Source organism: Psammomys obesus, unplaced genomic scaffold, assembly GCF_907164565.1.
Source record: "Psammomys obesus unplaced genomic scaffold, mPsaObe1.curated_primary_1811, whole genome shotgun sequence".
NCBI classification, from domain to species: Eukaryota; Metazoa; Chordata; class Mammalia; order Rodentia; family Muridae; genus Psammomys; species Psammomys obesus.
Window position 1 is genome coordinate 4,569,805 of NW_026585626.1, and position 13,041 is coordinate 4,582,845.

At 43.2% G+C, this 13,041-nt stretch overlaps 1 protein-coding gene and 1 long non-coding RNA gene across 6 annotated transcripts in view; one reads left to right on the top strand and one right to left on the bottom strand.

The window, feature by feature from the left end:
* Positions 1-24: 24 nt before the first annotated feature.
* LOC129680762 (uncharacterized) lies at positions 25-8,455 on the top strand. Of its 2 annotated transcripts, XR_008720745.1 has the most exons (4): positions 25-762; positions 2,983-3,107; positions 3,266-3,404; positions 7,639-8,455. It is a non-coding gene; the product is annotated as an uncharacterized LOC129680762 (long non-coding RNA). The 2 variants fall into 2 exon arrangements; XR_008720744.1 differs by having other exon boundaries at positions 27-762; positions 2,983-3,404.
* A 2,064-nt stretch (positions 8,456-10,519) lies between these two features.
* Spats1 (spermatogenesis associated serine rich 1) overlaps positions 10,520-13,041 on the bottom strand; it is a 27,740-nt gene continuing 25,218 nt past the window's right edge. For all 4 annotated transcript variants that reach the window (XM_055612539.1, XM_055612533.1, XM_055612517.1 and 1 more), the window contains one exon: positions 10,520-10,672. In XM_055612539.1, the coding sequence (XP_055468514.1) occupies positions 10,524-10,672 (149 nt within the window). In that variant the 3' untranslated portion in view covers positions 10,520-10,523. The remainder of the gene's footprint in view (positions 10,673-13,041) is intronic.

Sequence of the window (13,041 nt, forward strand, 5' to 3'; positions counted from 1 at the left end):
TTCTGCTTTGGAGAGATCTGCGCAGGCGCGGCGGGGGCGGCCCGGTAAGTCTCGCGAGATCTCAGTGGCCGAAGGGAAAAGACGCGGCCTGTTTGGAACCTTAAGACTGACAGAAAATCATCAAACCGCAGGGGCCAAAGCGCCCTACGTCGCGCGCAGGTCCGAGACAGGTTGGAGGAAAACAAAACTCTCGCGAGATGCCAGAGGTGGAACTTGGCCGGCAGCGCCGGGACGGCATTGGTCCCGGCGTCACGCGGAGGGCGGCACGGGGGAAAATGTCAGGCTTGTGGCGTTCCGAACCCGGGCTGATCCGAAGGGTGCGTTGTCAGGGAGAGCCGTGCTGGGCGTGTCGGCGATGAGGACCTCGCAGGATCCGCAGGGAAGTGCAATAGCGTGGTCTGTTCTCATCTGGAAGAGATGAGCTCGGAAGATGCCGTACGGATCCGATGACATCATAAATGTAACCCGATTGATGGGACTGCTCTCCCGAAGGAAGTAAGTGTTCCTTATCCTTCCTAGAAGGGCCACGCAAACTTCACCTCCACCCCCAAAGGGTTCAGAAGATGTCCTAAAAAAGTCACGCCAGCGGTTCTCACTCATCACTCACTGTTGGGTGTCTGTGGAACGGACTCTGGCAGTGCGGGAGCCTTGTCCCTGTAATCCTGTGTCGTCATCTGAAGAGTAAAACTAAGGACACACTTGCTCATAAATGCAGAGGACAGCTGCGAGTCAACAACAACAACAACAAAAAAAAAAAACTCGGTGAGGTGAAAATTGTTAAAACTCTCCGCCATCTCCTATCCCTGTTTCCCACGCAGACTACTTCACTATTCCAGAGCAATTATTTGCTGCCACCCCAGGTCGCTAGGGAAAGATTTTATTCCGTGCTCTGGTTTTTTGTTGTTGTTTTTGTTTCTGTCTGCCTCTTCTGGAAGACGTGACAGATTTTCTGATTTGTTTTTTGTTTTTTTTTTCCTTGAAATAGGAAATTATATCAGTAAAATATCACAGTTTTCTGTTGAGAGGGAGGTAGTGTAGTATTATGAAGAATTTAGTCACCCGCAATCTCATTTCACTCTTAGGTCTCTTTTCAACTGTCATTTTGACAAGTGACAAGCAATTTTCTGCCTTTGGGCTTTTTGCAATGCTTTCTTGTAAAGATGTGTCACCCTTACTTCCTTCCCACCCGGACAACATTACTTAGTTGTTATGATTATCACACTTCACACACTCACGTGCGCACCTCTTTGACCAGATCAAAGCAAAGCTAAAGATACCTCCTTGGGAATTTTAATACCTAGGACCCAAAAGAGGTCACTGTTTCTGCCAGCTAATGAATCTCTGTGGCACCTACCAATTGTGTACAACCTGTGTTTTGAACCATAGAGACCAAGATGGGAAGAAAGGACATCACAGATACAGTGAAAGGATCAAAACACAAACTCTGAAGACTTAGAAGTAGGTCCTGGCCACAACATGGTCCCTGGATCCAAAATATTCCCAAGTCACAGTTGCTTCCATATTCCCCTTTTGAATCTAGTCACTGGAGTTAGGGTTCAAATATTTATAAGCAAGAGTCCTAATAAACCTAGAGTTGAACAAGCCCTCTCTGGGAGAGCCCTTTCACATTGTATATTCCAAAGGTTCATGACAATGGCTTCTTCCCCTCAGAACCACCTTTACACCGTCAGTCATCTTTATGCTAACTTGAAAAAGGTGTCTCTTCCTTAAGGCAAGTTACTTAACATGTCACCTGCTAGAAAATTGTCACTAAGGATTGGTGTTTTGAGAACAGGACATTTCTGCAACCGATTTAGATATACCGTGTCTGTGGTGTGAATTTGAGTCAGATGCACCAACATTGCCCCTTTTATTGCCCTTTTATTATGGGTCTCCAAGTGACACACATGCCCCTCTGAGCACAACAGCCCTGTCAGCTCTCTTTGTACACCTTTGCGCATATAGACTGTGTGTTCCCCTGGGGTTCAGAGATGGAAAGTCAGTCTGAAACCTCTGAGATCAGAGCACTACATCCAGAAACACCAGAATATAAATCTGCTGTCCTCCACTCCAGCCTCATCAGTCAAATTCAGATCCCCAAAAAGGCTGCCTCCAGCACAGGGACTGCCACCATTAGGCAGCCAGACTGTCATCACTGTGAACCTTCAGCAAAGCAAGTGGCCACTTCTAAAAGAGGCTTAAAGAGAAAGGTTCCACATCTTCCTCACTCGCCCAACATACTCTTCCCCAAATATGTCCCAGAAAATGAATCGTGGAAAACTCCATAAATATGTTTCATGGTGACTTCACTTAAACAAAAACAAAAGAAAAACATGTTCCCCATTCTTCACTTTACCAAAATTAAAGCTGAAAAGAACTTGTAAGATGAGGAAATCTGCTTCTCTCTGTTGTGAGTTGAAATACATCTCCAAATAGATACAGTCACCTCCTAATCCCCCAGTACCTGAACATGTGCACTCATTTGGAAATATTGTAGAGTCTGCACAGATATGATCAAGTTAAGATGAGACCATATTGGTGTGGAGCTAACACTATACCCAACAACCAGTGTCCTCATGAGAAAAGTGACATGCACTTCTGATTCCCACCCCATTCACCACAGTTCTTCCTACTACACTGTGATTTTATCTCCTGCTTTAATTCCTGGACCCAAGAAGTCCATGCCTGGATTCCTGACTAATCCATGGCATAAGGGATCTGCTTTATTTTTTTTTTTGGGGGGGGGGGGTGTCCTGTTTTAAAAAACAACTTAGTTATGCTCCGGAATACATACATACAAAAAAAGGCTGACTAGAATGATTATCACAGCCATCATAGCTGCCACTATCATAGCATGGTTGCCGCTGCAGTTGCTACCGCTGCCTTGACGCCATCTAGCCAAACAATAGCAAATTCCTATTTTCAAAATAAACATTTTAAAATGGTGTTTGATAACTGGCTTAACCCTTCTATGGTTTTCAGGACTGGTAGCTATTCTTGGTTGTCAACTTGACTATATCCGGAATGAGCTACAACCCAGAAATGGAGTGCACACCCGTGAGAGATTTTCTGCTTGGTTTGAAGTAGATGAATCCACTTGGTTTGAGGTAGGAAGACACACTTTGATCTGAATCTTGAGGTGGGAAAACATACCTTTAATATGAGCCACACCTTCTGTTGGAAGCTTTTATAAGGATATAGAAGAAGGAAGATTTTGCTTTTTGCCTGCTTGCCCTCACCTTGCTAGCACATCCATTTTTTTCAGTGGCATTGGAGCCTACTTCTGGATTCCAGCATCTACTGAAGATGATCTGAGACATCCAGCCTGTGGGACTGAGAAACTACTCAATTCTTAGATTTTCTGTTCACAACTATCCATTGTTGGATTAGCTAGACTGCATCATGTAAGTCATTCCAATAAATCTCCACATATATAAATGTATATATAGATTTATATGAGTTGGATTTATTTCATATATACATATATATATAGAGAAAGAGAGAGATTGATTCATTCCATAAGTTATGTGACTCTAGAGAACACTGACTAATACAGATGTTGGCACCAGAAGTGGTTCTAGAGAAACAGAAGTATAAGAATGAATCTTTTAAGGATCTGGAATAGTCTTTTGAATTCTCCAGCACCTTCAGCTACTGAAGCCTCTCCAGTCACTCCCTCTCCTGGGAGCTTGGAGAGTACTGAAAGCCCATGGTGTCAACTGTATTACAAACTTATAGAGATAACTGCATTTGATCATCCTGATTCACCAATTGTAAGCGGCAATGGATTTGAAACTGTATATGAAACTTTTGACAGTTTCGGGGAAAATAAAGAAAATAATGCTGCTGGTTGGTTGCTCTTAGCATCTCTGGATAAACTGATAAAGGATAGGAATCAGCTCAGTGATAAAATTAACCAACTTGAGAATATGGTGAAGGACAACAAAGAGCTTAGTGATAAAATTGACCAGCTCCAGATGCTCATAAATAGTCTAAAGGTTTCTAAGTGTGCCCTGGAAGAGAATCTTCTCTCCAGCAGCCACAGAGCTCAAATTGTGGAAAATCAAACTGAAGCTCTCATGATAAGGTTACCTGAATTACAGCAAAAATTCAAGTCTCAGCTTCAGAGGGTATCAGCAGTTAAAGTAAGGGCGGTAATTGGTAAAGAATGGGATCCTGTAACTTGGGAAGAGGATGTGTGGGAGGACCCTATTGAAGCTGATCAGAACTTTGAACCCTTAGATTCTCAAGGGTTTACCTTACCTGAGGAAGTAGTGCCTTCAGCACCACCCCTTGAAATACTGCCCTTTTCACCTGAGGAAATGAATCCTTCGGTGTCTGCTAAACCAGCAGTGTCTTTCTCTGAAGGAAATGCCAGGCAAGACAGTACTGATGTCTGTCAGGGCCCAGTTATAGTTGCCTCTAGACTGGTAGCCAGACTTAAGGAGAAGCAGGCTCCTAGTGAGGAAGTGGGAAGTGTAGTCCATGAGGAGGAGCATCACACTGCCAAAGAGCTTAATGAGTTTGCTAATTCATTCAAGCAGAAGTCTGGGGAATACATGTGGGAATGGATTTTAAGGGTGTGGGATAATGGTGGAAGGAATATAAAACTAAACCAGGCTGAGTTTATTGAAATGGGCCCTCTGAGTGGAGATTATAGGTTTAATATGGAAGCTCGCACAGTTCAAAAAGGTGTCAAAAGTTTGTTTGAATGGTTGGCTGAAGTGTTTGTCAAAAGATGGCCTACTGAAAAGGAGTTAGAGATGCCTGAGATCCCTTGGTTTAGTGTTGATGAAGGGATTTTAAGGCTCAGGGAAATTGCAATGCTAGAGTGGGTACGCTGTGTAAAACCTAATCCTCCACAATGGGAAGGCCCTGAAGACATGCCCTTCACTAATCCTATAAGAAGAAAAATGGTGAGAGGGGCACCGGCATGTTTAAAGAGCTTTGTTTTAGCCCTCTTCCTTGTGCCAGACCTTCGGGTTGGAGATGCTGCTGCTCAGTTGGAAGAATTAAATGCAATGGGTTTAGTTGGGCCCCAAAGTAGCAGGGGCCAGGTGGCAGCACTGAATTGTCAAAGGCAAGGTGATCATAGTTATGGGAATGGGCAGCATAGACAAAACAATGTTCTTGATAGCCTAGCCCATGGTGGTCAGCAAAGGCAAAGTGAATTTTATAGTGGCATGACTCATATGGACCTGTGGTACTGGCTAATCACACATGGTGTTTCCAGGCAAGAAATAGATAAGAAGCCTACTGCATTTCTGTTTGAGCTGTATAAGCAGAAAAATTCTCAAACAAATGAAAGAAGGGCTACATTGGATCATGGCAAAAGACAATCTTGGAATCAATTTCCAGACTTGAGCCAGTTTGCAGACCCAGAACCCCTTGAATGAAGGGGTTGCCAGGTTCCCTTGAGGAAGGACCTTGATAACCACCTAAAAGTGTTACTGTTAGGCTTTCTCCAGTCCTTCCCCAGAGGGACCTACAGCCTTTGACAAGGGTGATTGTACCCTGGGAAAAGGAAACAATCAGACTTTCCAAGGTCTGTTGGATACTGGTTCTGAATTAACATGGATTCCAGGAGATCCCAAGAAACATCATGGCCTCCAGTTTGAGTAGGGGCTTATGGAGGCCAGTGATTAATAGAGTTTTGGCTGCAGTCCTACTCACAGTAGGTCCAGTAGGTTCCTGAGCTCATCCTGAGGTTAATTCCTCAGTCCTAGAGTATCTCATTGGTATACATATACTAGAAGTTGGCAGAATTCTCGCATTGGTTCCCTGGCCTGTGGAATGAAGAGTATTTTGGTTGGAAAGGCTAGAGGGAAGTCTTTAGAAGTTGCCTCTGCCAAAGAAAATAGTGAATCGAAACCAGTATAGCATATCTGGAAGAATTGTAAAAATTAGCGCCACCATCAAAGACTTGAACAATGTAGGGCTGGTGATTTCCAGCACATCTCCCTTTAACATTCCTACCTGGCTAGTGCGGAAGGCTGATGGATCGTAGAGAATGACAACTGACTGGAAAAAGCAGTCAGATACTAACTCCAGTTGCAGTTGTTGCACCAAGTGTAGTGTCCTTCCCTGAGCAGATCAACACATCTCCTGGTATGTGGTATTAAGCTACTGATCCAGCAAATGCCTTTTTCTTGGCCCCTGTTCATAAAGAAGCAATTAGCTCTCAGTCGGCAAGGCCAACAGCATGCCTTTACAGTTTTACCTCAAGAATATTAACTCTCCTGCCCTGTGTCATAACTTACTTAAAAGGGATTTGATTGTCTGTCTCTTCCACAAAATATCACATTAGTACACTTTATTGACTACGTGTAATGCTTCTGTTAGAACCACCACCCACAGACTTACAGAATGCCTTATCCTCTGCCATGGCATACCACACAGTATTGCTTCTGACCAAGAAATATACTTCATAGCCAGAGAAGTATGACAGTAGGCCCACGGTAATGGAATCCATTGGCCCTACCATGTTCCCCACCATCCCGAAGCAGCTGGCCTGATAGAAAGATGGAAGATTCTTCTGAAAACACAGTTACAGGTGGTAGCAGCCTGGTGGGATGGGTCAGGGTTCTCCAGAAAGCAGTGAATGCTTTGTATCAATGCCCAGTATCTGTTTATTGGACAGTTTGTGTGTATAGTTTCTCCCATAGCCAGGATCCCTGGGTCCAAGAATCAAGGGGTAGGATAGGAAATGGTTCAACTCACTATCACCCCTAGTGACCCACTGGGAAATTTTTTGCTTCCTGTTTTCACAACCCTAAATTCTGCTGTCCTTACAGTTTTGGTTCCTGATCAGAGGAGTGCTCCTGATAGGAGCCACAGCAAACATCCCATTAAACTGGAAGCTCAAACTTCCCGCTGGTCTCTTTAAACCAGCAGGCTAAGAAAGGAACAGCAGTGTTATGGGGGGGGGGGGGGGGGCAATTGCAGATCACCCTGGGAAAGTGGATTGCTTCTCCGAAATGGAGCTAAGAAAGATTATGTCTGGAGTGCAGCAGATCCTTTAGGGCTTCTCTTGGTGCTACTGTGTCCTGTGATTAAATTCGACGGGAAAATACAACAGCCTAATCCAGGCAGGATGACAAAGGGCATACAGCCATCAGGAATGAAGGTATGGGTCACTCCTCCAGGAAAAGAGCCAAGAGCTGTTGAGGTGCTTGCTGAGGGTGGAAGAAAAACAGAATGGGTAGTAGAGGAAAGTAGTTTAAAGTGCCAACTAAGGCCACATGACCTTGCCAAAAAAAGAAAAAGAAAGACAGAAATGAGGTTTATAGTTGACATGAATGTTTCTGTTGTATTTTGTTAAGATGCATCTGTACAAATATTTGTGGGTTATTTCAATTTGTATGTTATAACATCAATTAATATCAATGGCTATCATGTTTAAGTTTGAGGTACTAAAAGGATATCCCCCAAGGGACATTGCCACCTATTCTAAATTAATAGTGTGTTTGCTGTTGTCCAGGGATAGATATATCATCTTAGGTATAATTATGACCTGTTTAAATATATAATGCATTTGCAATTATGCATGGGATAGTTATGATTGGGCATTATTATGACCTGGTTATTGTTTTCATTTGGAAATTAATCATGACCTAAGGAGATATGATTGTGTGTCAGGTTGACAAGAGGTGGACTTGTGATGACTATTCTTGGTTGTCGACTTGACTGTATCTAGAATGAACTACAATCTGTCAAGAGATTTTTTCACTTGGATTGAAGTTAAGTGAATCTGTTTCTAGTCTGGACCTTTGAGGTAAGAAGACACACACCTTTGATCCAGATCTTGAGGCGGGAAGACACAGACCTTTCATTTGGACCATGAGGGGGAGACAGAAGCCTTTAATCTAAATCTTGAGATAGGAAGACTCAATACCCTAATATGGGCTACACCTTCACGGGCATTGGAGCCCACTTCTTCTGGATTCCAGCATCTACTGAAGACCATACTGAGACATCCAACCTTGTGGGACTGAACAACAGCTAGATTCTTGGATTTTCTGTTCACAGCCAGCCATTGTTGGATTAGCTAGACTGCAGCCTGTAAGTCATTCCAGTAAATTCCCTTTTAAGAAGGACCACCTAGAATAAAGTCACACAAGCTCAGGCTGTTCCCCACAGTACACCATGCCTTGACCAGTTCTTCACCAGTGACCACCAACATCAACATTTTTTTTTTTTTTTTTTTTTACCTATAACAAAACAAAAAGGAAGAACTGTGCCAATGCATTACATTACGATAAAAATATCTCTTGCATCCTAAGAGACTGGAATGTTTGCTGGACCTGACAGCCATCGTTAGTAATACACTTCAAGGTCACTTAAGACTGCTGCCCTACTCTATACTCTGCCTGTTTATTTAATCTGCCTTTAAGAGAACAATGTAAAAACCAGCTTTACTTCCAATGGACTTCCCATTAAATCATCTTTTGGCTTTGCTGGGTTGTTTGTTTGTTTGGTTGGTTGTTTGTTTGTGGGGGTTGATGTTGAGACAAGGTCTATGTAGTTCTGTCTGTCCTGGAACTTACTATGTAGACCAGATTGGCTTTCAACTCACAGAGATCCTTCTGCCTCTGTCTCTCAAGTGCTGGGATTAAAGGTATGTACCACCATGCCCAGCCCATATGACCAACTTTTCCAGTTTAAGCTAATACATAGCTATAATCATGACCCAATAGTCATGCATGTATGTTTGTACTTGTGTTATAGTAATCATTTGCTGGAAACACCTAATAGTCTGAAAGCAATTTTATAAAATAAATATTCGTAAGTATTGAAAACAACAGTCAGGTATTACTTGAAAAAAGGAAAAAGAGAAGTGACATGGAAACAGTATAAACAGTATGTGAAGAACCAGGCAGCAGTGAGGGATGATGGATCAAAGACAAGGAGCACCTTGTTTTGCCAGCAAACACTAGAGCAGCGGTTCTCAACCTCCCTAATGCTGTGACCCTTTAATACAGTACCTCATGTTGTGGTGACCCCCAACCATAAAATTGTTTTCATTGCTACTTTATAACTGCAATTTTGCTGTTGTTATGACTCGTAACATAATTATCTGTGTTTTCCGATGATCTTAGGCAACGCCTGTGAAAAGACCATGACTCCTAAAAGGGTCTCAACCCACAGGTTGAGAACTGATGCACTAGCGTTAAGAGAAACATGAAATGCACTCTTCCCCTGAATCTCCAAGAAAGACCCAACCTTGTGAACAAAGTTTCTCAGACTCTGCTTCCGGGTCAGGAGAGAATCCATTTCTCTTTTTTTCCAAGACTTTTTTACTTTTTTTTTTTTTTTTTTTATGTGTATGGGTATTTTGTGTTCATCAATGTCTGTGCACGTCTGTGCAGTACCTGAAGAGACCAGATGAGAGCTTTGGATCCCCTTGAACCAAGTAACATACAGTTGTGAGCCACCATGTGGAGGCTAAGACCCACACCTGGGTCCTCTAGAAGATCAGCCAGTGCTTGTCATGGCTGAGCCACCTCTCCAGCCCAGAGCCCACTTCTTTTGTCTTATGCCACAAAAGCTCTAGAAGCTAATATACTTTTCTTTTTCCTTTCTAGATTTAGTCTTTTTATTTAATGCATATAAGTGTTTTGCCTGCATGTACTTTGGGTGCCCTAGAACTGGAATTACAGATGGTTATGAACTACCAGATGGGAGCTGGGAACAAAATTCATCTTCTACAAGAATGGTCTGCATTCTTAACTGTTGAGCCATCACCGTAGCCCCCACCCCTCTTTTTTTTAAGAATTTCCAAATTGGTCTGACACAGAAACTCTTCTTCACATAATACCTATTGACATGCCAGAAACAGTCTGGGCGAGTCTGGCTCCAGAAAGACAATGATGGTCTGTCAGACCTACGAAGGAAATCTTAGGCTGCATCATGCTCCATTGTGCCACCATAATCACCTTCTAGAACTGGGTCTGACTGAGCTGACATTACTAACCTGAGGAGAATACTTCAGATACCAATTTCTGTCTCACCTGGTTTGCCTTTTTACTGTTTTCAATTTTCAATTTTATTTGTTACTGGGAGGGGTATTGCAAACTACAGCGTACATGTGGAGGTCAGAAGACAAACTTTGAGGAGTCAGTTTCTCTCTTCCACCGAGGGTTGCAGAGATCACACTCATGTCACTGGGCTGGCTTGGTAAGCACTTTGACCTGTTGAGCCTAGGGGCCAGCCCCTGCCTATCTTTTAACGCCAAGATATTATACAGAAAATGGCTGAAATTAGGGATGAAAGTCCACACAACATCAAAGCATAGGTGGGAAGAATATTAGTCACTCCCATCGACCTCATAATCTCTCCCAAATAAACATACTCAATTAAGACGAGCCCTCTAGCTCTACCTCCAACTCCCAAATTGGCACCCCTAGGCCCTCCTCTCATTTACACATTAGCAGCACTGGGCTGGCTATTTACTGCAAAATGAAATACATGCACCCTACCACAGAAATTAATACCATATTGCAAAACATTTTTTAGGATTTTTTTTATTTATGTGTATGTGTGCTCACATGTGCGTGCACCACACATGCAGTTGTCCGATGAGGCAAGAGCAAGGCTTCAGGCCCCCTGAAGCTGTATCTACAAGGTTTTCTGGGCCTCCTGTCCTGGATGATGAAACCTGAACTTCTTTCTTCTGCAAGAGAAGAAAGCACCCTTAACCGTGGAGCCATCTCCCCAGACCCTGCAAAATAGTCTTAGTCGCCTAATGTGGCTGGAGTTTCCGCTACCAGCATTTCTTTGTGGTGGGTCCAATTGTGGTTTTAAATGTATTTTTTCCTCAGGAGTTCATCTTTGCAGGTCTCGTTTCTAGAGAGTCTCCTGTGCCCTGAAGTGGGACAGTGTTCCAAAGAGAATTTGCTTTTCCTCGGGCCCCAAGGATTCAAGAGTCCTTTGAGTTCATTGCTCTGTTTGGGACCGGTATTCCAATCTGGTCATTAAAACTAGACCTTGAAGTTGGGCGGAGGTGGCACATGCCTTTAATCCCAGCAGAGTCAGGCAGATCTCTGAGTTCAAGGCCAGGTAAGAGTTCCAAGACAGCCAAGGCTACACAGAGAATCGCTGTCTCAAACAAACAAAGAACCTAGACCCTGAATCCACATGTTTCACAGAGATTTTTCTTTTTCACATGCATATATTTATACCCCAGACTCTTATGCCAGCTACATCATAGGCCTTTTCATCAGTGTGTACTACAGGCATCTCAAAATCAACTTGCCTGATACTAACCTCATCCTGGAAAACCTGTAGTTCCATGTGAATTTCTTATTTCAAGAAACAGTATCAGATTGATGTGTATTGTGTATAGGAAGTTTACTGAACAGTCGACAAATGGGGATTAATATCTGGCTTACAAACAGCTGACTTGCATATCTTCAGCTGTGTCCATTAGAGGGAGGTTTGTTTTGTTAAGTATTTAATGATCCCTTATGGGCTAGTAGGAGTCCTACAGACAGTACCACCATCTCTCTGTAACCACTTGTCCTTCCCTCACACATAGCTACATCATCCCAAAGGCTCACTTAGTCCCTCCAACTCCTTATGACCCTTCCCTGATGGTCACTGAAAGTTGCTGAATCTGGCTAATATGAATGCCAGTTCTGTTTGAAATTCCATTAAAGAACTCATTTTAGTACATGTGCTCTGGCCATCCATTCTGTCCTCATTTTCTAGCAGAAATCTCTTTCACCCCAGTCTATTCACATTGGTAGCCAAATAGTCATGCCACACCCACACCTTCTTCACGGGGATAAAGCTGTGTGTTGTTCCCTGAACTCACCCCACATTTGTTGGAGACAGACACTTTTACTCAGAAAGGAAGGCATTGGGCTTTTTGGTTGCTGATTTGAAAGGCTCATAGGCAGGGCTCCATCATGTGCTCCCAGAAATGTTTGCTTTCACATATAGATTGTTACAGTGTTCAAGTGGAGGAGCCTCAGTGTAGAGGCTCTCAAGGCAGTGGTGGCCTCCCTGATACTCAGTGTGGGATCATCCTGCATTGGAAGGACATCAGTCATCTCTGATTTCCCTGTCCTTTTCCAAAGCCACCGGGGACTTGGCCCATAGGGTCACTAAAAAGTTTACCACCCATGTCTGGCACATTCCTCAGTCAAGGTGGAGGTATTCATATGTTCTGATACACTGTCTTGATTGTCAAACCAAACAAGACACCTCCCAAGACCTGCTGCATGATCTTGAGAGTGAAATTCTAAAATACTTTGCCTTATCAAGGTATGTAAACCATGCCACCAACTGACATAATTTTTGGGAGCCAATTGCTCAAGAACAAAAGAAAACATTCCAACCAACCAAAATCCCTCACACCAAAAATGTGGAAAATACTATGGAATGCTACAGAATGTTCATAAATCTTTTGTGGAATTTGTGACGTTTAGAATTGCTACAGCTTGGTCCCTGTGGTGATTGCCCTTTATGGAAACCTTAACTAAATTTAGAAGACACATACTCTGTCTGTGTCTCTGAGGGTGTTGCCAGAGACATTTAATGGAGGAGGGAAGACCCGCCCTGAATGTGAGCAGCACCATCACATGGTCACGATGAAATAAAGTGAGATTACAGCTGAGCACTACTGTTTCTCTCTCTCTCTCTCTCTCTCTCTCTCTCTCTCTCTGCTTCCCAACTGTAGATAGTGTGACCACCTGCTTCATGTTACTGCTACCATACCTTCCCTGACATGAGACTGTGTTCTGTCAAACTGTAAGCCAAAATAAACCTTATTGCTTCTCATCTGATACAGCAATAGGAAATGAAACTAATACAGTCCCCAACACAGCAACATTGGAAATTAATAGGACTAGCTGGGCAGTGGTGGTGCACACCTCTAATCCCAATACTTGGGAGGCAGAGGCAGGCAGATCTCTGAGTTCAAGGCCAGCCTGGTTACAGAGCGAGTTCCAGGATAGCTAGGGCTACACAGAGAAACCTTATATCAGAGATAGATAGATAGATAGATAGATAGATAGATAGATAGATAGATAGATAGAT